Source organism: Carassius auratus, linkage group LG45M (genome assembly GCF_003368295.1).
Source record: "Carassius auratus strain Wakin linkage group LG45M, ASM336829v1, whole genome shotgun sequence".
NCBI classification, from domain to species: domain Eukaryota; kingdom Metazoa; phylum Chordata; class Actinopteri; order Cypriniformes; family Cyprinidae; genus Carassius; species Carassius auratus.
This window is the reverse complement of record NC_039299.1, coordinates 856,710-879,845: the sequence shown is the minus strand read 5'-3', so window position 1 is coordinate 879,845 and position 23,136 is coordinate 856,710. Positions and strand designations below refer to the sequence as shown.

Below are 23,136 nucleotides of genomic sequence, written 5' to 3'. Positions count from 1 at the left end.
TTGCCTGTGGCGAGACGATGAATTCATGGTGAAAATAGAAATGGGAAGTGCCTAATAGCATAAACAAATTTTTATTATATACGATTTTTATCAAATTTCAGGGGTTTGTTCGTTGTATGATGCCGATCACATATATGTGACTTTTAGGAGCCAAAGTTATAGTTCCACTAACTGGGAGCAGGAAGTGTGTCATTTTCAAAATGCTTTTAATTCAGCATCTTATTTTACTCGATTTGCTTGAAACTTCATCAGAATAATGACAAAACAAGGCCAATACAAAACTTTTAAGGGGATATTAATAGCTATAATATTGTTGCCATGGTAACGTCAAGCTGTCTTGCTTCAGGTGCGTTTGATTAGGGTTGGAGCTAAACGTTGCAGGACAGTCGATCGCCGTTAACAGAGTTGGACACCCCTGTGCTGGAGGGATACTGTGTAGGTGCCCGCTGGGCACAGGTTTCCTGATGCCATCCTGGTGGCGTTTGCGTTGACAGCTTGGGCCCGCCATCGCTATTTGCATCTATATTTTTGTTTTGTTGCCATGTTTTGTTTTTTTCAGTTTCAGTTGTTTAAGTACATCAAATTAAACAAAATGAAAAGTTGAGTTTTTTTTTTTTTCAGTTAAAATTTTTTTAACAAAAATTGTTTTACGGTTTTAGATAAAATAACCCTGGCCACATGTATAAAACTATTATTCATGTTTATTATTTTCATGTTTGAGCATGTACCTTGAAATAAAAAATTAAAGAGTCCTGAACAAGTTCCTGTTTATTTTCCTTCATGTGACATTAATAAATTAATTTCCTGCACGTAAGTATACATATGTTTAATGTCATTAAATAATGCCTGTAAATGTAAAAAATGATCATGAGCTGCTCAGTTTTATTGTTGATATTTGTAAACACTGAATTATTAAAAAAATGTTTTAATATTTGAGAATCCAATTTTCTTTTTACTTAAGAGTATTTTTCTATCCAGTCACTGAACCCTGGGGTGTATTCCAGGAAGCAGGGTTAACTTACCCTCAGCTAAACCCTAACTCTCAGTTGATTAACCCTTAACCCCAAACCTTGCTTCTTCGAGGTGTGTGGTTCCAGAAACACGTCCAGGACCAAGTTCATTCAACACAGAGTATGTTCCTGGTTAAGACTCAAGACAATCTCAACAGAGCGACGAATCACGAGTCACTATGGAAACGGTTATCTTCTACAATGCATCATGGGATTGTAGTTCATATATGAAAAGTCCTGTGGAGAAAATGCAGCAGAAAGCTTTCCAGAAAAACATCTTTATATAAGTGTCTAATCTCAAAACACATGAACAGGATGACGTGTGACGCATCAGTGTTTTTATTGAAAGCAGCTCTTAGTGACACACATGCAGGATCACGTACAGAAGCGACGCGACAGCGGATCTCAAGAGTCTTACAGAAACACGTGTTTCCAGATCACAGTGAGCCATGAGACACGGGTGAGAGCTTCATATTGCTGGAGATCGGACGAGTTCATCCGCGCGGGAGAATGAGCGTGAAAAGGCCACACTACGGAAAACCAGAAAGAAAATTCTGGCGTGAGCGGACACGACCTACAAACGTAGAATAAATAAATATATTCAGATTCATCTGTCTGCAACAGCCAGATTATGACCATCTTCAAAAAATTAAATATAAACAGTAGGAAAGGTTATTATTATTAGTTATTGTTATTTTACAGAAACTCTCAGTTCTAGGTAATACTGCCCGTTTCAGCATGGTGACATCACAACAAAAATACTGCCGTTTATCAAAACTGTACAATTAAACTTACAATTGCTCTAAAATACATCTTCATAGTTAGCGTGAGAAGACGAGAGTGAAGAAGTCGTCTGATCGGCGCGGGACGGGACCGGACCGAAGCGGAGGGCCGCCAAAACCATCCGTTCTGAATGAAAGCGCTTGTGTGAGTCTGCTCTAAACGTGTCTCTCGGCGTCTCTCAGCGGGGTCGGTAGTGCCGCATCAGAGGAACGATGCAGGACGGGGGGCCCGACAGCTTCAGGAACGAGTGCTGCAGCAGCTCCTGCGCCGACGCTCTCTGGGACGGCTCTCGCACCAGCATCAGGTCCAGAAACACCCGCAGAACTGACGACACCTGGAGAAGAGCTTCAGCTGATTCAACACACCCTACACCTCACATGACACAGTCATCCATATGAATATAATACATATATATCTTTTTATAGATATGAGCCGTACGATTTATATGATGCTGTATTATTAGATTGAACGAATCCACAGTTTCAAACAAATCGAATGAGTCAATGATTCAGTCACTCAAGCATGACAATAAGTGACGTAACGATTAACTGTGAGCCGGTTGAAAATCGATTCATGTAAGTGATGATTCAAATCGGTTGAGATGCTTACGATCACGATACAACTGGAGTAGTAATTTATATGAATGTATATCTGAGTGGAACTGAAACGTCAAAATGATATTAGAAACTCTGTCTTTAGAAATGGAACAATGCATATTAAAGTAGTGTTCTTACGCTCAGCCAAAGATTATAGAATAGCCAAGACGTGTCACTCGAATAGTTTTGAATGTGAAAAATGCAATGCTAAATATGACTGCTTAATCGCAGGAAGCCCCGCCTTCTGAATGAAAGAGCCAATCGCTAATCGGGTTGTGCATGTGCACTGGCTGATCTAGCCTGAGAAATAAGATTTTTATAACAATTTCTTTGGCGATTTTAAATATGAAATTGAATCGCAAACTTAGTGAACAGTTTTGCAGAATTTGATGTTTCCCCATTCAAAGAGATAGGAGTAGCTCTTAGATGCCTGAGAGGGGTTTCAAAGATGGCGGCCGAGTGACATGGATCAGCACTGCTTTGTTTACAGCTCTGTTTACAGCGGTAACCAAGGAAACCCTGTATCATTACTGTTCATCAGCGCCACCTGCTGTCAGAGAGTGAATCTGCATCTCGTTCAGCTGGGCTGGGGTTTCCTTCAGATGCTTGATGTAGAACAGTTTCACAAAGCATTTAAATATTTAATACGTAGTTATGTATTTAAAATAATTATATCATTAAAAGGCTGATATACATTTTTTTTAGCAATTTAAACGTTTATGTACAGCAGTTTTTATTTGAATGTTTATTGTTAAATACATCATTAATTAATTGATCTTCAAATAAATTTTCTGTTCGAGTTTTCATCGGGTTAATAAACAAGCATCACTGTAAATCAGCACACGTGATCATGTGACCGTGGCTCTGGCCAATCACCTTGTGCGAGTCCTTGATCTGCGGAGGCAGGTTGTCTCGTATCCGTCTCATGGCCTGCAGCGGCGGCTCGTTGAAGTACGGCGGCTCTCCGTCCACCATCTCGATCACCATGATGCCCAGAGACCAGATGTCCACCTGCAGACACACCACAGCAGATCAGCGCTGACTCGTTACCCATCATGCAGCACACGGGTCAGTGCCGCTGACCGTACCTCAGTGCCGTAGGGAAGTCTGGAGATGACCTCCGGTGCCATCCAGTACGGCGTTCCCACCAGAGACTTCCTCTTGGGAACCTCTTTGGACACTTGAGCACAGAAGCCGAAATCCGAGAGCTTGATCTGAGCTCAGAAACACACAGGAGCGTCACGTACAGCACAACACAAAGCTGTTTAGCCGCTAATCGTTCCTTCATTTATCATGTTCTCCCAGCTAATTACAAGGTGGGAGACACGATTTAATTACTTGGAACTAGTGAAGTTGATAATTACCCTGATCACTTTTCACCCTCAAAATAAACACACTTGTGTCCCTGTGAAAGATTTATGATACAACAAATCACTGTGACCATGAAACTGTGTGCCATGTGCTATTTATTCAGTCATAATGATTAAACACAAGATAATTAAATCTTCTATTCTATTCTAATGAATTATTTATATTTTATTATATTATGTAATATCCTCATCATTAGTTGTCCATAGTTTATAGTTTATATAACTATAGCCCTTAGTTTATGCCCATAGCAGCATTATATTATTTAAATTATAAATTACATGAAACATGTATGTACATTTATATGTAATAATTTTATATATTCGTTTTCATATTATATAATTTCTATTAATTTAAATTATATTGGATATTATATGTTTAAAATTAAATTATTTAATTTAATTTAATGATTCATATAATAAAATATAAATCAATTTAATGTAATAATTAATATATAAATAACCCTAACCCTAATTGTACAATTAAATATAATTTACTTATATTATTCATCTTGACATAATTTATTTAATTTCAATTTAATATAATTTAAATTATTATATGTAATAATATGTATTATATTATATTATATTATATTATATTATATTATATTATATTATATTATATTATATTATTATATTATATTATATTATAGCTGAGGTAACGCACCCGTCCGTCGCTGGTCAGCAGGATGGAGTCGCTCTTGATGTCTCGGTGTATAACGCCCTGTGTGTGCAGGTAAGACAGAGCCTTCAGCACCGACAGACAGACCGTGGCGATCTGCTCCTCGTTCATCCTGCCAACCAAACACACAAACATCAGATCTCCTCAACAAGGAGAGCAAATGAGAGGAAACAGCTTCTCCCTTCTCCTGAGACTAACATGGTTGCTAGAGTGGTGCTAAGCAGTTGTTAGGCTGTTCTGGGTGGTTGCTAAGGAGTTGCTATGCCATTGCTAGGGTGTTCTGGGCAGTTTCATCATGCAGTGATGACGGTGAACAGCACTAATGATTGTGTTCTGATTGATCTCTCACTGTGTGAATATACATCAGCGTCATTTCAGCTGCTCTAAACCACAAGCCTCTATTATCACAGATTCAGGTTCAGTAGCGGTACTGAGTAACTAACCTGATCCCTGTCCGCCTACACTCTCTCACACACACACACACACACACACACACAAGCGCTAGCGTGCCATTAGCAGCATGTTTCAAACGCGCAGCAGAACAAAGGCTCGTGGGTGAGTCGTGACTCCATCAGTGGAGCGTGAGGCTCTCATCTGTCTCGCCTGCGGCTGCACTGGAGGGGAACACGCTGCCATGTGTTTGTGGCTCTCGCTCCTCCTCAACACTAATGCAGCGTGATGCACGGACGGGACGTGATTGTAATTATTCTGAAGAACGACTCCTCATGAGGAGATCCATAAAGACACTTCTGTCTCCAAAAACTCATTCACTACTCCATTCTTTACATACAGTGACATACAAAACCTACTCACACCGACTTAGATCAAATATAAATAAATAATAGGTAAAAAAAAAATACTATAAGAAATGCACTGCTCATTGTTAATGTTAATGTAGCACTGATGGAACTGTACTGTAAAGTCAAATGAATAATAATGAACACACACACACACACAAACACACACACACAAACACACACACATACATACACACACACACACACACACACACACACACACACACATATATATATAAACGAGCTGCATGGTAGAATCACTGTATGACACAGCCTGTACTGTTTTAGTTAAAGACATTATTGTTCAATAAATGGTTTAATCTATAAAACAGAAACATCTGAATGTGTGTTTAAGCCCAATCATCCCATCACAGCGCTCACTGTCAGCTATTAGTATAATAAGTAAATTCATAAGTCATGTCAGACACCTCCAGATTCTACTAATCTATCAAGAGCCTCATTACCATGTGTTATTAATTGAAAACACAGCAATCCTTGAATGGCCCACACACAGGAACATGCTCTTTCACGGATCAGCGTTAGCTCTGGCAGGAACCCAGTGATTCCGACATCAGTCCGCAGCACATGAAGAACACTGATCCTGTGCACTCAGACCATCATCAACTGTTTCATGTGACTTCATTCTACTCCACACAACTCCACATGACTCCATCAGACTCCATCTGACTCAATCTGACTCTATTTGACTCCATGAGACACAACCTAAGAATAAGAATGTTATCAAAACTATAGCATATGAACCCTGTTTGACCTCCTGACCCTTTGCCGATTAGCACCTTTCTCTCCTGTTATTTCTTCTTTTATGTAAAAAAAAAAACGCAAAACAGATTTGAACATTAAACCTTTAAATATTTGAACTAACTATTCATTCAGTGCTCAAAAGATAAAATGAAATGAAAAAAAATAATATTTCTGATTCTGATTCAGACCCGTGTGTCGCTGAAGATGCTGCCTAAGAAGGGATCTGTCTATGTAGACATTAGCGTCTCTATTAGTGTCTTAAACAGAACCGAAATAAAGCGCATCAGAAACAGAACACGGGTGGGATGCAAGCATGTCGTGCTGATCAGGTCACGCGTGTCTCTAAAAGTGTGTAATTACAGTCCAACATCACGCCACACTGAACTGACGAACAATGCCAATTACTGTAATTATGCAGACGCTTCGAGAGCAGAGGCAGCATTTAAAACACTCCACCACAAACTTTCCCAATAATAATTCATGACTGGACTGTTGTCTCCAGCAGATAACGCCGCTCTGTAAATCAGCAGCAGAAGAGTAATCTTACTCTCCATTTCATATTAGATCAGAGCTGATTGTGAAAAGTGTTCAATTGTTCTCTATTAAAACCCTCCTGATCTAAACTCAATAATGAGGCCTAGTGTTATATAATCTGACTTAATCATTTTCTCTTTTTATTACGGTCTTGATGGACTTGAATCGAAAGATCCGATGATTCACACTGAATGAATCGAGACTCTGATAGACTCTGATTCTGATTGGACGACTGGCTCTAACCTGGTGTGAGTGACGATGTCAGTCAGGGCTCCGCCCTCAAGGAACTCCATCACTACCCAGAGTTCATCAGCGACCAGATAACTGTTGTACATGTCCACCACGTTCTCGTGATGGTAGTCTCTCATGATGACCACCTGCAGGCAGATGAACAGATCATTACTAATTGTAGATGAAATGAGTTACTCTCAGCACTGTGTCCAGCGACACACCAGCAGCTCTGATCCAGTGCTTTCACGTCTCTGCATCAGTCTGAGTCCAATATAATGTGCATCTGGGAAAACAACAGGCGCAAAAACATCTTCCCAAACTCGTAATGAGACGCGTGTATAAACCAGCTGCTCCCAACAAAAGACTAGCAATTTTAGTATTAAAATAATTGCTAAAAACAATATTAATTTTATAGAGAAATATTCTAATACTAATAATATTTCGATATTATGATTAATATTTTAACATTAATAATAATTACTATCATTAGTATTTTATACACATATTGCTATATAATCACACAGTTTTTGCCTTTCTTGCACAACTCTTCACCAGTCGCTGGTTTGTTGAGCAGGATATCTGCGCGCTCACCTCGTTGAACAGAAGTTCCCTCCGCTGCTGTTTCCTCAGGTCCATCTTCTTCACAGCCACCTGTTTGCCGCTGTGCTTCTCGGTGGCGATGCACACGATGCCCGTGGATCCCTCGCCGATCTTCAGGAAGTTGTCCAGATACTCGCGCGGGTCGCCGGGGTTCACCACCAGCTGCAGCGCGGCGCGGAACTGTTCGTGGGACACCCTGCAGGGGGGCTGCTCGGAGGACGAGCCCCAGCTGGGCGGAGGATAGGCCCCGGGCCCCGGGAGGAAGGGCGAGGAGGGCTGTGAGTGTGCTCCCTGCGGGGTGTAGGGGGGGCTGGGCTGGGGCGGCGGGGGGGGGAACGGCGAGGGCTTGTAGTGGAAGGGCGGAGGGATCTGGAAACTGGCCGAGTACACAGGTTTGCCGTGGCTCTGAGGTAGTTTGAGGGGAACGCGTGAGTACATCTCGGGCCCCGGCCCCTGCAGACTCCTGTCACGGGCGACCCGCTCGTACTCGCCCTGTTAGAGCCAAACACACAACATGATGAGGGAATAATGCAGACAGAAGATCTCAGAGATGACAACAAACCACATCACACTGACACTGGATTCATGGAATCATTCTTTGAAGATCTGCTGCGTTTTACTGAAGTGAAAAAAGTAATATTCTGAAACATTATTACAATCTAAATCATCTGCTTTTTTTGTGATTCTGTGTTAAAGAGTATTTTATTTCTGTGATGCTCCGCTGTATTTTCAGCATCATTCCTCCAGTCTTCAGTGTCACATGATCTTCAGAAATCAGAATAATATGATGATTTACTGCTCAAGAAATATTTCTGGTTATCATCAGTGTTGAACACAGTTGTGCTGCTCAATATTTCTGTGGAAACTGTGAAACATATTTTTCAGGATTCACAGATGAACAGAAAGTTTAAAAGTACAGCGTTTATTTGAAATAGAAATCTTTTGTAACATTATAAATGTCTTTACTGTCACTTTTAATCAATTTAATACATCGGTGCGGAATAAAATAATTAATTTAATTAATTTCTTTTAAAAAATCTGAGCAGTAAATCATCATATTATTCTGATTTCTGAAGATCATGTGACACTGAAGACTGGAGGAATGATGCTGAAAATACAGCGGAGCATCACAGAAATAAACTACACAGAGATTCACACTGATATTCACAGTTATTTTACATAGAAATAATATGTAATATAATCATACTGTTATAATATTTCAATTGCTTAATTATTCAATCGTTTGACTAGTACGGTGTGCGATATACACATATGGAAGAGTGGAGATCTTTTCAGCTTAGAAAGAAAAGCGAGTATTTGTCAGAGGAATAAACTCAGCAGGGTCACGGTGGACGGTAGATCGAATCATTCCCAGCATGCCCCAAAACACAGAAAGATGACACGACACGGATCGTCATCTGATGATGAGAGCATCGGCTGTAATTATATCGGTGGACTCGTTTAATCAATCATCCCGGCGAGGCTGTTTATGGGCCGGAGAGAGTCCCGAGACCTCCTTTCCCAACCGCTGGCTGATCCGTGTTCGTTAAATGCACATTAATCTGAATTTGGCAGCGTAATCAACAACCCAACTGGAGTGTGAAATTGAATTCTGTGGTGGAACACGACGCCGTGGCTTTTGTGCAAGGGCTGCAGAAAAGGAAGGTGCCACAACATCAGTTCATCACAATGAGCGGAGCGTGCACGAGTTCCCAAGTCCCCGAGCTGTCGGCCTTTAACGGCCCCAGATTCCCAGCAGCGCTCACAAAACGCTGGGCTCGCTGAAAGTGACCGAGTCGAGGTGAATGAGAAAGAAAGAGGTTCATTATGAAGCTGCTGAGCCGAGACTGATGGGACTGCAGCGTGTGTTTGCTGAATCCTCCGAATCACAGTGAAATCACACACACACACCGGCTGTGCTGCTCCACACAGCACAACATCTCACTGAATCACAGTCTAACCCTGCGTAAATCAGATTTCACACAGAAACACGACCGTACATGTAGCATACTGAAAACGAACAGTCTGTGCCATTATTTTCATGACAATAAAGCACATTAGACGCAAAATTCCAATTGCTTTTATTAATCAGTTTTGTATCTACATCTGTTTTCATGTTTAAAGCTTTAGTACATTTGTTGTGTATTTTTGTGACTTTTTGAGAAATGTTTATATAAAGGCATTTATTTTGTTTAATATAATGTTTATTTTATTTAAAATAACCGTGTTTATTTTATATTTTAGCTTTAGTTAACTTTCTTAACTCTGGTGTAAATGTACCTTGCAGTATATTGAGGAGGCTAATACAGTTCTGATGCGCGGATGTCTTACAGTATCCCGAACTGAGATGACAAGAGCTCAAGCGTGTGTAAATGAAGCTCTGGGATGAGCCGCTGTTATCTGGGTGATGCTACGCTTCCATTAATTGATTCGTGCGCCGCTCTCATGAGTAATTCTGTGTCTCCGGCCGCTGCGCTCTTTTCACGGGTGAGGAGATTAAGAACTGACACCAGATCCATCACGGAGCCCGTGCTGAGAGATAATACGCCCTACACGGCCTGTGTCCACTGTGATTTAACATCTTCTAAAAATATTTATTTCTTTTGATTTAGGGGTCAAATATGAAACAGATATTTCTTCATGAGATTTTCCTGATGATGGTGATAATAGGAGTAAATACAAGACAGTAAGCACGCTAACTACTTTGAGTTATCGAGGAAGTGGCTAATACTCTTCTAAAGTGCAAAGTGCATGAAATGCAATGTAAAAGCACCTGCTAAATGCATGACATGAGAAAAACAGCATAAATTATATGCAGAATATCCAACATGACATATTTATTGAATTAGCAAATTCATTCTCTGCCAGCAGGAGGCGCTTTAAGAGTGGCAGAAATAGCTGTTTCCCTGGTAACAGCTGTAAACAAAGCAGCGCTGCAATCATAAACGCTACTTTATCAGGCATTATAGGAAAGCTGGCGGTTATCAAGCCTCTTATTAAGAAACCAAAACTAGATCCTAGTGTACTGGCAAATTATAGGCCTATTTCAAATCTTCCATTTATGTCTAAAATTTTAGAAAAAGTTGTGTCTGCTCAATTGAGCACCTTCCTGCATAAAAATGATCTGTATGAAGAATTTCAGTCAGGTTTTAGGCCCCACCATAGCACAGAAACTGCACTTGTTAAAATTACAAATGACCTGCTCCTTGCGTCAGATCAAGGCTGCATCTCATTTCTAGTCTTACTTGATCTTAGTGCTGCGTTCGACACCATAGATCATGACATACTCATAGATCGATTACAAAACTATACAGGTATTCAAGGGCAGGCTCTAAGATGGTTTAGATCCTACCTGTCCGATCGCTACCATTTTGTTTACTTAAATGGGGAGTCATCTCATTTATCATCAGTAAAATATGGAGTGCCACAAGGATCAGTCCTAGGTCCCCTTCTATTTTCAATATACATGTTGCCCCTTGGTAATATTATTAGAAAATACGGAATTAGCTTCCACTGTTATGCTGATGATACTCAGCTATATATATCAACGAGACCAGATGAAACTTCCCAATTATCTAAGCTAACAGATTGTGTTAAAAATGTAAAAGATTGGATGACAAAGAATTTTCTCCAATTAAATTCGGATAAGACGGAGATATTAATTATTGGACCAAAAAACACTACACAGAATCTTGTAGATTACAATCTGCAACTAGACGGATGTACTGTTACTTCCTCTACAGTCAGAAATCTGGGTGTTATATTAGACAGCAACTTGTCTTTTGAAAATCATATTTCCCATGTTACAAAAATTGCATTCTTCCATCTTAGAAACATTGCCAAGCTACGAAACATGTTATCTGTTTCTGATGCAGAAAAGCTAGTTCATGCATTCATGACCTCTAGACTGGACTATTGTAATGCACTTCTAGGTGGTTGTCCTGCTTCGTCAATAAACAAGCTACAGGTCGTCCAAAATGCAGCAGCGAGAGTCCTTACGAGGTCAAGAAAATATGATCATATTACCCCAATTTTACAGTCTCTGCACTGGCTACCTATTAAGTTCCGCATCAGTTACAAATTATCATTACTTACCTATAAGGCCCTAAATGGTTTAGCTCCAGCGTACCTAACTAGCCTTCTACCACGTTACAACCCATCACGCACCCTAAGGTCACAAAACGCTGGACTTTTGGTAGTTCCTAGGATAGCAAAGTCCACTAAAGGAGGTAGAGCCTTCTCACATTTGGCTCCCAAACTCTGGAATAGCCTTCCTGATAATGTTCGGGGTTCAGACACACTCTCTCTGTTTAAATCTAGATTAAAAACACATCTCTTTCGCCAAGCATTCGAATAATGTATCTTTTTAATTGTGAGTGTAGTTGCATCTGATCAAAGGTGCATTTTTATTCATTAGCTTGGGTTAAACTAATTTTACTTTGTTGGATCAGCAGCTATGCTAATGATGTCTGTATTTTGTTTCTATGTTTTGCCACGGGATTCACATCCCGTGGTAACTAGGATTTACACAAGCTCCAGTCTGGATCCAGAACACCTGAGAAGAGATGATGCTGACCCTCAGAGGACCTCAGATGATGCTAACCCTGAATGAACAAACAGAACTAACAATTATTCCTAAATGTGTGACTTAATCATATAATAACTTAATTAATAATATTGATAGTTCATCGTCTAGCTGACTACGTCTTGTATTATTATTATTTTTTAATTTTTCTAAAATCCTGTCAAATGTGCACAAACTCCTAGCTACTACTAAATATTGTAGAAACATAATTTTCTGTAAAGTTGCTTTGTAACGATTTGTTTTGTAAAAAGCGCTATACAAATAAACTTGAATTGAATTGAATTGAAATGAAAATGACATCTAAACTTTTCTAAAGACAGACAGTTCCCTACAGTCTTACAAAAACACCTGTGCTGCATTTTGACTTTGAAATGTCCAGAGCTCATTTTTATTTAACAAAGTCAAAGCCTTTTGGAAAATCTATTTGTGGCAGTCAGTGTATATAAATAATTAAATGTATGGGAAACACTGAACTTGTAATGCCGAAAGAGCATGAAATGCAACATAAAAGCATCCTCCAAATGCATGTATTTAAATGCAGCACTTTTTTATTATTTTTGCTATCACAAGATGTTTGAGCAAAACAATGCTCCATGGAGACTTTTCCTCCAAAGTCTACAACGTGGCAATCTCTGAGGAGACAAGCAGGATTTGACCATCACACACAGGCCTAATGGTTAGAGAGTCAGACTCCCAATCGAAGGGTTGTGGGTTCTAGTCTCGGGCCGGACGGAATTGTGTGTGGGGGGGAGTGCATGAACAGCTCTCTCTCCACCTTCAATACCACGACTGAGGAGCCCTTGAGCAAGGCATCGAACCCCCAACTGCTCCCCGGGCGCCGCAGCATAAATGGCTGCCCACTGCTCCGGGTGTGTGCTCACAGTGTGTGTGTGTGTGTGTGTGTGTTCACTGCTCTGTGTGTGTGCATTTCGGATGGGTTAAATGCAGAGCACAAATTCTGAGTATGGGTCACCATACTTGGCTGAATGTCACGTCACTTTTTTTTTTTCACTTTCAAATGATGCATCATCAGTAGTGGTTTGCTTTGGTCAGTCTGGAATTATCTTGCACTGATTGTAAACTGTGCCAGAAACCACACAAACTCTGCACTGTTCATGAGTTCGCACTTACATAAAATCAGAGCAAATATTTAGCATATCTGGCGTGCTGTCCAAAGGGTAGGGGCTCCGAGCTTGGAATATAAACTAAACCCAGAGAACTCCACCATATCCCAAAGCTGGGACAGGAATGGTTAGGAGTGAGGAGTCGGGGTGGAGGAGGAATCCCAGAAAACTGTTATGGGACAAAGGGAAGTTGGCTGTATATATATATATATTTTATTATAGTGCTAATTAAGTTGATTATCTGAACGTGCTCCGTCTGAACTTTATTAAAAAACATCATATAGTGTGAATGTGTCCTCAATGCATTGGTGCCTTTTGACAAAATAACCCTGCAGGACAAAAAAAGGCAAACCCATCATTATAAGGAGGCTGATTTCATCTTTACCTTGCCCATGACGAGTGAAGACGTGTTCTCGGACAGTCTGGGGTACGTGTAGGAGCTGTACGGCCCCTGCGGCGCAGCTTTAAATGCACTGATGCCGTAGGGTTGGCTGGGCTCCTGCAGGCCTGACCCCGAGCGAGAGCGCTGACGGATGGCCGGCTGGGGGCTCGTCTGACTGATGTAAGAGGACTTGGGTCTCTTGTCATAGTCCTCTCTCAGTCCGGCTCCGTATCCCCAGTCTCCGTCGGGATAGTTCATCTGTCCGCTGTGGACGGAGACACGCGACGGCGTTCCCAGCGGATGCTCCCGATAGTCCTGACTGGATCCGCCCAGAGAGGCGCGGTAGTAGTCCCTGCGGCCGCCCATGGCCATCTCAGCGGTGGACAGCCGCATCTTGCTCTCCAGGTAAGCGTGGTAGTCCGGTGGCATCTTGGCGTAGTCTGAGGACTTCTGCGGCATGGCGTCGGGATAGAAGGGGCTGCGGATGGGATGGCCGTTCTGTCTGAGAGAGAAGCGGTAGTGCCGTCCGACCGCCATCTCACTGTCATGGCCACCTCGGTCACGGTACGCCTCTAGAGAGAAGTCTTTACTGCTGTCCAGGTCGCAGGAGAAGCGGCCGTAATAGTGTCCGAAGCCGTTCTCCTCTGGTCCGCCGGCGTTGGACGTGGACGCAGATGATGGCTTACTCCCGCTGGACTGATGGGCTCCAGGTGGACTCTCTTTCCTCAGAGAGTTGGAGCGGGTGACGGAGATGCTGTCAAACTCCTCCAGCAGGCCGTTGATGGAGGTGTCCTTGGGCGGCCGGCTCCCGCGGACGATGGTCTGAAAGAGAATGAAGGGGAGAGGCACAGAGCATCAACAGGAAGGTCCAGGCCTGAGCGATCCACACACATATATTTTGACAGAGTCTAACAGCAGTGGGAGTGGGATCAGAAGATGTTTGGCAGCAGCGCTCTCACGAGCCGAGCCTGAATAAATCACAGCGCTACTCATCTCATCCCACTGCTGCTTAAGCGTGTTACACAGCTGCGTCGTGACTCACCGTAGAATAAAACACTGAAACAGACCCAAAATATAAGAGTGGCACGAGCTGAAAGGCCAGACAAAAGGTTTTTTCCCAATATCCCCTCTCACTAGTCATCCAAAACTACACAATAACTAAAATTACACTACAATTACATCAACAGATTTAGAAAAACAGACATTATACGGGTCTTTCCATATTTTCCATATAGACTGACCCAAACCAGGTACAAACCAATCCCACATACACAATTCTTTTAAGATCTGTTCACTGAAAGGTTCTTCAGGGAACCAAAAGAAAAAAAACACCTTTTAAAACCTTTATTTAAAAGCTAATAGAGTATCATTATTTTAGAGTACCTGCTGCTGTATGCACTAGGACAAATTGTGATTATTTTCTTGGTACGTGATCAAAATTATATTTCTAGACATTACTGTACAGTATGTGACGTATGCAGCTCCAGTAAAGAAAGGCCGCTGTGATCTTGACCTGCATCTGCAGTATAAAAACTCTCTGACCTCATTTAGTTTCTGCCGTGGCTTGGCTCTTTAAGTAACATCAGATGACCTGAAGTAGAACTAGTACAAAGGTCCAGAGGTTCTAGATCATGTTTGATCCAGAACACAGTGTTTAATCATGCAGTAGTCAGCTCATGCAGTTGGAGTTAAACTCTGATCACATTCATTCTGTTAAACTTCTGTAAGATGCAGTCAGACCTATGTGTACCTTTAAAAAAAGAAAATATTTCTCATCATAGGTTCTTCAGATTAATGTTTTGGTTCCAGGGTTCTTTTCTTAAGAACCAGGAAAAAACTTTTTGGATCTTAAGAAACTTCCTCTATGGCTTCATCCAGTAAAACCTTTTTTAGTTCTGATTGATCTTCTGGTTGATTTCTTTAATATTGGCAGAAACTAATGCATAAGACCGTCAGTCAATGAAACACATGAAACATGAGACACAGCTGAGACCACATCGGACCACATTCACATAAACATCATTTTCAGATGAAGGTCCATATTAAACCTTTACTCTGAAGCTCTGATGACAGATGCATGTCATCAAAACATAACCAGATTCTCAATGCTTAATATGAAGCTCAAGTATACACAGATAATTTTCACCTCCTCACTTCACCTTCAACAATCAAGTCAGACAGGTGTGCATGAATAGATGCATAATCTCCCTACAAATATGAAGTGTTTAACTTAACAGATCTGACGAGCAGGAACATGTGGTCAGTTTAAGAAAAAGAGAGGAGCTTAAATGTCACAGTCTGAGCTTCAGCACAGGAAGAGGAAATAAATCTCCTGTCCTCCTCACAGCAGCACTACACAGAGTGTCATCCATCTCTTTAATACGTCTGTCACCACTGCGCTCTGAGCTCAGTCCATCTGAGGAGAGTGTGATCGCAGGCCTTTACACCTCTGATCTGCTCTACATCTGCTCTAATACACTAATACACGTATTAATACACTGACGCTAACACACACTCACTCAGGCTAACACTCACACCCACTAACACTCACTCATTCATGTTAACAATCACTGACGTTAACACTCACACATGCTATTTCACTCACTAATCAACACTCGTGTAAACTTCATATAAGGTAAAACTGTAAATTCTACTCCTTGTTACAACTATGGTAGAACCATCACTTCTACCACAAAAGGTTGCCTTGTAACTAATCTTCTTGATTTATCCCGATTCCTTAGCATATCCAAAACCTCAGAACAACTTGATGATGTAACAGAAACTATGGACTCTCTCTTTTCTAGCACTTTAAATACAGTTGCTCCTTTACGCTTAAGGAAGGTTAAGGAAAACAGTTTGACACCATGGTATAATGAGCATACTCGCACCCTAAAGAGAGCAGCCCGAAAAATGGAGCGCAGCTGGAGGAAAACAAAACTAGAGGTATTTCGTATTGCTTGGCGGGAAAGTAGCATATCCTACAGAAAAGCATTAAAAACTGCTAGATCCGATTACTTTTCTTCTCTTTTAGAAGAAAACAAACATAACCTCAGGTATTTATTCAATACAGTGGCTAAATTAACGAAAATAAAACATCAACAAGTGTTGACGTTTAATGTAATGACTTTATGAACTACTTTACTTCTAAAATCGATACTATTAGAGATAAAACTGCAACCATTCAGCCGTCAGCTACAGTATCACATCAGACAGTGCACTATAGACCACCTGAGGAACAGTTCCACTCATTCTCTACTATAGGAGAGGAAGAATTGTATAAACTTGTTAAATCATCTAAACCAACAACATGTATGTTAGACCATATCAAATCTAAGCTCCTAAAAGAGGTGCTTCCAGAAGTCATAGATCCTCTTCTGACTATTATTAATTCCTCATTGTCATTAGGACATGTCCCCAAAACCTTCAAACTGGCTGTTATTAAGCCTCTCATCAAAAAACCACAACTTGACCCCAAAGAACTAGTTAATTATAGACCAATCTCGAATCTCCCTTTTCTGTCCAAGATACTAGAAAAGGTGGTATCCTCACCATTATATTCCTTCTTAGAGAAAAATGGTATATGTGAGGATTTATCGAACGCTTCAAGTCAATCTTACTTATCTGACCGGCATCAATTTGCACTGAATTAATTATGTTCCTGTGGCTCAAGTGGTAGAGCATTGCGTTAGCAGTGCAAGGTTGTGGGTTCAAGTCCTAGGGAGCACATGTTAGGCAAAAAATGTTAGCCTGAATGCACTGTAAGTCGCTTTGGATAAAAGCATCTGCTAAATGCATAAATTGAATTAAGAGGTATCATATCGATCACAAGTACAGTATGGAGTACCTCAAGGCTCAGTACTAGGGCCGCTACTCTTCACGCTTTATATGTTACCCTTGGGAGATATCATCAGGAAACATGGTGTTAGCTTTCACTGTTATGCTGATGATACTCAGCTCTATATTTCTTCGAGGCCCAGCAAAACCAATTTAAAAAAAAGGATACATAGTTGAAAAAAAAATGGATGAGGAGTAATTTCTTATTGCTAAATTCTGAAAAAACAGAGGTGTTTATCATAGGGCCTAAAAACTCTACTTGTAATAACCTAGAACACTGTCTAAGACTTGATGGTTGCTCTGTCAATTCTTCGTCATCAGTTAGGAACCTAGGTGTGCTATTTGATCGCAATCTTTCCTTAGAAAGCCACGTTTCTAGCATTTGTAAAACTGAATTTTTCCATCTCAAAAATATATCTAAATTACGGCCTATGCTCTCTATGTCAAATGCAGAAATGTTAATCCATGCATTTATGACTTCAAGGTTAGACTACTGTAATGCTTTATTGGGTGGTTGTTCTGCACGCTTGGTAAACAAACTACAGCTAGTCCAAAATGCAGCAGCAAGAGTTCTTACTAGAACCAGGAAGTATGACCATATTAGCCCGGTCCTGTCCACACTGCACTGGCTCCCTATCAAACTTCGTATAGATTTTAAAATATTGCTTATTACTTATAAAGCCCTGAATGGTTTAGCACCTCAGTATTTGAATGAGCTCCTTTTACATTATACTCCTCTACGTCCGCTACGTTCTCAAAACTCAGGCAATTTGATAATACCTAGAATATCAAAATCAACTGCGGGCGGCAGATCCTTTTCCTATTTGGCGCCTAAACTCTGGAATAACCTACCTAACATTGTTCGGGAGGCAGACACACTCTTGCAGTTTAAATCTAGATTAAAGACCCATCTCTTTACACATAACATACTAATATGCTTTTAATATCCAAATCTGTTAAAGGATTTTTAGGCTGCATTAATTAGGTAAACTGGAACCGGAACACTTCACATAACACCCGATGTACTTGCTACATCATTAGAAGAATGGCATCTACGCTAATATTAGTCTGTTTAGTAATAATTGAATTCAATGATGAACTGCCTTTTTTCTTTATTGACACACTATATTCCTATTTAATGCTGTTCAGTTGCTTTATTACAATCTATATATATTGTTAAAAACGCTATATAAACAAAGGTGACTTGATTTGACTCACTAACACTCACACTAACAATCACACTCACACACATTAAAACACTTTATTTAAGTCCACTTAAAAGAAGTGCAGTTAAAAACATGTACAAGATCATGGACCATCACTCACACTAACAGTCAATCACTCATACACACACACACACACACACACACACACTCTCACTCACTCATTCACTTACACACACTAAGACACATCCACACAAACACACACACTTGCTCACACTAACAGTCACTCACACAATCACTTAAAGAGTAATATTGTCCTGGGTGGTTGCTAGGGTGTTGCTATGCAGTTGTATAATAGGATTATTTATGGATTTGAAAGTGCCAATACATAAAATGTAGGTGAAGGTTGAGGTTAAAACAAATTGTCATTCTGTCATCATTTACTCACCTAATCATCTTATTCAAGCCTCTTTTTCAGTAAAACAGGTGATAGTTTAAAGAATGCTGGAAGAACCAAACAACACTGGACCCTATCCGACACATTTCTCAAAACCTCTTCTTTTGTGTCGAACAGAAGAAAGACATGAGGGTGAGTAATTGATGACAGAATGATCAGTTTTGGTGGAAATAATAAATGATAAGAAATGCTTAAAAAGACCTGCTCTCTATCTGTTCTAATGCAGAGTCCGGTGTGAAGTTTGTAATTATTCTGCTGCTGAGACGGCTGGAGGTGACGGAGGTTAATTAACTCTGTCATCTGCCTCGCTCCTGTGAATGAGCCGGCTGGAGGTGTTAGCATTAGCACTGTATGACAGCAAACATACTTCAGCGTCCACATCTCCAGTCTGTGGTGTGGTGATAAGCTGTAATAGATCTGACGTCTCAAGGTAAGCGCAGTATGGAGATAAGCTCAGTATTAACCTTGAGCAGAATGAAGAGTGTGACGTAATTAATGACTGCTGCGCCACTGACTGTACTGACTGTGTCTCCTGCGTACAGTACGGCCGGCCAATGACCACGCAGCATCCTCCGGCCAATGACCACGCAGCATCCTCCGGCCAATGACCACGCAGGGTCCCAATCCAGACACTCATCTGCACTGACGTCATGGAAACACTACTTCCTGTTCCAGTATTTCACAAGCACACTGTATAAACGTTTCCGTGTTAACTGTTTTAATTATGTCAGTTTTATCTGTACAGTGTTTTTCACAACACATTTCCAAGCAGATTCACAGAAAATCATGATGTTAATGTTTATAATAACTTATAGTCACATTTAGCAGATTACAGATTACTATGTTTTTTTGTATTTCATTACATAAAGTTAAACTAAATTAAAATGAGAAATGTTGCATTGGCTACTAACTGAAATAAAAATATTTTAATATTTACCAATTTTTATTTTATTTCAAGTAACAAAAATGTTTTTTAATGGTTTGAGTTTCAGTCTTAGTTAACTATAATAATCGTGAGTCTGAGATTTGCTGTACATTGCTGTACATTAGTTTACTTTATGTATGCGGATAAAGCTGGACATAACTTCATATAACGAGCTAATAAGGTTTAACAAGGTAATGCATGTCATTTTACTGTAAAAAAAAAAAAAAAAAAAAAGGTATTATCATGTGATTTACAATGCAAAGAAACTTTTGCACAAATGAATGATGAGAGGAACAGCTCCTGCACAGAGATCAGAGCTCCTCTAGCGCCATCTGCTGCTCATCATCACACACTGCACACACACACACACACACACACACACCTTCATGTGGCAGTCCCTGAGCAACAAGCCATGAATTAAGTATTTTTCATCAGTATTTTTTGTTTTGTTTTCCAGTATAAATATCTAAACCTTCTTAAATAAAGAAAGATTTATTGGAGATGCATAATGAGATTAAGCTTAGACTCATTTAATAATAATATATTTTTATAAAAACAAGTAAATTTTTAATTCAAGAACATCTGTGGATGCGGTCAGAAAAATTATCTAGATTTTCCTTTGAATTACGTAGATATTTGTTCTTGTTTTAACCATAAACTCACCTTATTTTAATACATTTTTTTCTGAAAACAATATCTTAATATTTGTAGTCATTGTGCATCTCCAGTAAATGTGTCTTGACTTAAGAATGTTCTGGAAAACAATACTGAGGAAGACATACATATTTTGCAGTATTTAAATTATCTACATATTAATTTATTTACATGAATATTAAGAAGTTACATACACAACTGATCAAAAATTTGGGTTCAGAATGATTTTTTTATGTTTTATTCTGCTCATCAAGACTGCATTTATTTGATCAAAAATTACAGGAAGAAATCTATTATTGTGAAATATTATTATGCTGTAAAATAACCCTTTTCTATTTTAATACACATTAAAGTGTAATGTATTTCTGTGATGCTCCGCTGTATTTTCAGCATCATTCCTCCAGTCTTCAGTGTCACATGATCTTCAGAAATCAGAATAATATGATGATTTATTATCAGAGCTGAAACTGTTCTGCTGCCTCAGATTATTTTTGGAAACTGTGACAATTTTTTTCAGGATTCTTTGATGAATATTTTTTTTTAAAGAAGAGCATTCATTTTAAATATAAATCTTTTCTAACGATATACTGTACAGTTCAAAAGTTTGGAGTCAGTACATTTTTATTCTTTCTTTTTTTGAAGGAAATGAAAACTTTTATTTTATTCAGCAAGGATGTGTTCAACTGTTAAGAAGTGATAGAAAAGATTAATATTTTAAATAAATATGACACTGAAGACTGGAGGAATGATGCTGAAAATACAGCGGAGCATCACAGAAATACATTACACTTTAACACAGATTCACATTTTATATTGTAATAACATTTTACAAGATTACAGTTTGTTTCTGTATTTTTTATCCAATAAGTGCAGCCTTGATGAGAAGAAGACACTTGTTTAAGAAACATCAGAAGTCTCACTAATCCAGATTCACCTCATCACTGCATTTATGACTGCAAACACACGCTCATATTATCAAACTAATGAAACTCAAGCTTGATGAAATCAGGATGTAAGTCACAAGCACAGTCATCTCCAGACTGTTCCTGATGTACTGCAAGCTGCTGATCCCAAAACTACCACAAGAGGGCGTCAGTCAGAGCTCAACACACACACACACACACACACACACACACACACACACACACTATATACACAGAACACACAAACACAGAATACACACTATTGATCAAAATAGAGTTTATAATCAAAACAGCAAATACCTGCAAACGGATTCAACACAAAAACTTGATTCAACGAGTGACAAATATTAGTTCTTGCTTCATTCATAAACGCACTTCATTCTGATCACGTGTTCACTGAGTGTCTCCAGCAAATGAGTCTCGATTTAAAGACGTTTAGAGATCAGCTCTGATTTAAGACATCTGTGGAAGGATGAATATGTATTTATCCTCATTAAGATCCGCAGAAAGTGTGTCTGATCTCGAGCGGAGCAGATTCCTGGTGATCTGATGTTCACTTTGTAACGCTCAGCGTAAAATAAACTGGCTACACAAATAAAATAGTGTTTTATAATCTTAATAGTGGTGTTTGTAATAATGCAGGAACTAGAAACAACCCCCACTCTAACGAATGAATGCCAACCCAGCGTGTTTTATACAAGAAAAAAAAAACTATATATACAGACAATATATACAATAGATGTATGAGGGTGAGTGAGTAATGTACTTGGAAGTCCAATGGTGTATGTGAGTGTGTGTGTGTGTGTGTGTGTGTGTGTGTTCAGTTCGTCCTCACCGGTGCCACATTCTGAGTCACAGCATGAGACAGCAGGTCATAAAGAGCATGCGATCGATCGCTATATCCTACATTGAGCAACGCTCCGCTAACCGGCTTCTCTTATCGGACGAGTCAGCTCGGCAGATCCAGATGACGTCTCAGGGATTCCCTGACGCGGCGCGAGCGAAGTCTCGAGAGAAGAAACAGAGTCCACAGTTCTCCACAGGGCAATACAAACAAAGGAACATAACAGCTGTGCCACAGCAACAATAACATTAGCATTTAATCAACAGCTTTATAAATGAACCTCTGTGGCCACACTATATATATCCCTCCGCCCATTCACCCGGCTGAAACTGCGCATTTTTTTCTACAGTAATTATAGTAGCTAGCTTGTTTGGCTTGACTCATCCTCATCCTGTTTTTCGCCTCCTCCTCCATGATGTCCTGTTGTTCCACCAGGGAATACGCCGCCTGATCAGGTGAAGGTGACCGGTGGATTAGGCGTTCCAGAGGTCCCAACACTTGCCCCGCAGGTGTCTTCCCTGTGCTTTCCTGCTGGGGGTGTTGATAGCATAGAGGAGTTCTGGTCCCAGGTTTGATGTTGTTGTCCCACATAAGCTGCAATCATTGTTTTTACAGTCCGCTTGATTCTTTCTGTTTTGTTGTTTGTGGGTGATAGCTTGTTGTTAGTCTCTGAACACAACCCCATGTCTTGCACAGATTGCCCAGAATGCTAGAAGTGAACTGGGGACCACGGTCAGACACCAGGAACTCAGTGACTCCCCAACAAGTAAAAATCTCCCACCTGAGGATTTTCACTATTTTCTGGGTCTTGGCATCCCGAAGAGGAAACATCTCCCCCCATGTTGTATAGTAGTCCACGATGACCAGGAGGTAAGTGTTCTGT

At 40.1% G+C, this 23,136-nt stretch overlaps 2 protein-coding genes across 9 annotated transcripts in view; one reads left to right on the top strand and one right to left on the bottom strand.

The window, feature by feature from the left end:
* Positions 1 to 23,136, top strand: part of LOC113068554 (gephyrin-like) — a 1,122,288-nt gene that overhangs the window by 977,038 nt on the left and 122,114 nt on the right. The gene's annotated exons all lie outside the window — the stretch shown is intronic.
* LOC113068560 (serine/threonine-protein kinase PAK 5-like) overlaps positions 935 to 23,136 on the bottom strand; it is a 34,227-nt gene continuing 12,025 nt past the window's right edge. For 2 of the 6 annotated variants that reach the window (XM_026241311.1, XM_026241312.1), the window contains exons 4-10: positions 13,457 to 14,275; positions 7,354 to 7,854; positions 6,775 to 6,908; positions 4,424 to 4,550; positions 3,478 to 3,603; positions 3,266 to 3,400; positions 936 to 2,127 (exon numbers count right to left, since the gene is read on the bottom strand). In XM_026241311.1, the coding sequence (XP_026097096.1) occupies positions 1,972 to 2,127; positions 3,266 to 3,400; positions 3,478 to 3,603; positions 4,424 to 4,550; positions 6,775 to 6,908; positions 7,354 to 7,854; positions 13,457 to 14,275 (1,998 nt within the window). In that variant the 3' untranslated portion in view covers positions 936 to 1,971. Of the gene's footprint in view, positions 2,128 to 3,265; positions 3,401 to 3,477; positions 3,604 to 4,423; positions 4,551 to 6,774; positions 6,909 to 7,353; positions 7,855 to 13,456; positions 14,276 to 23,136 lie in introns of all 6 variants that reach the window. The other 4 variants (XR_003279570.1, XR_003279571.1, XM_026241314.1 and 1 more) reach the window with 4 other exon arrangements.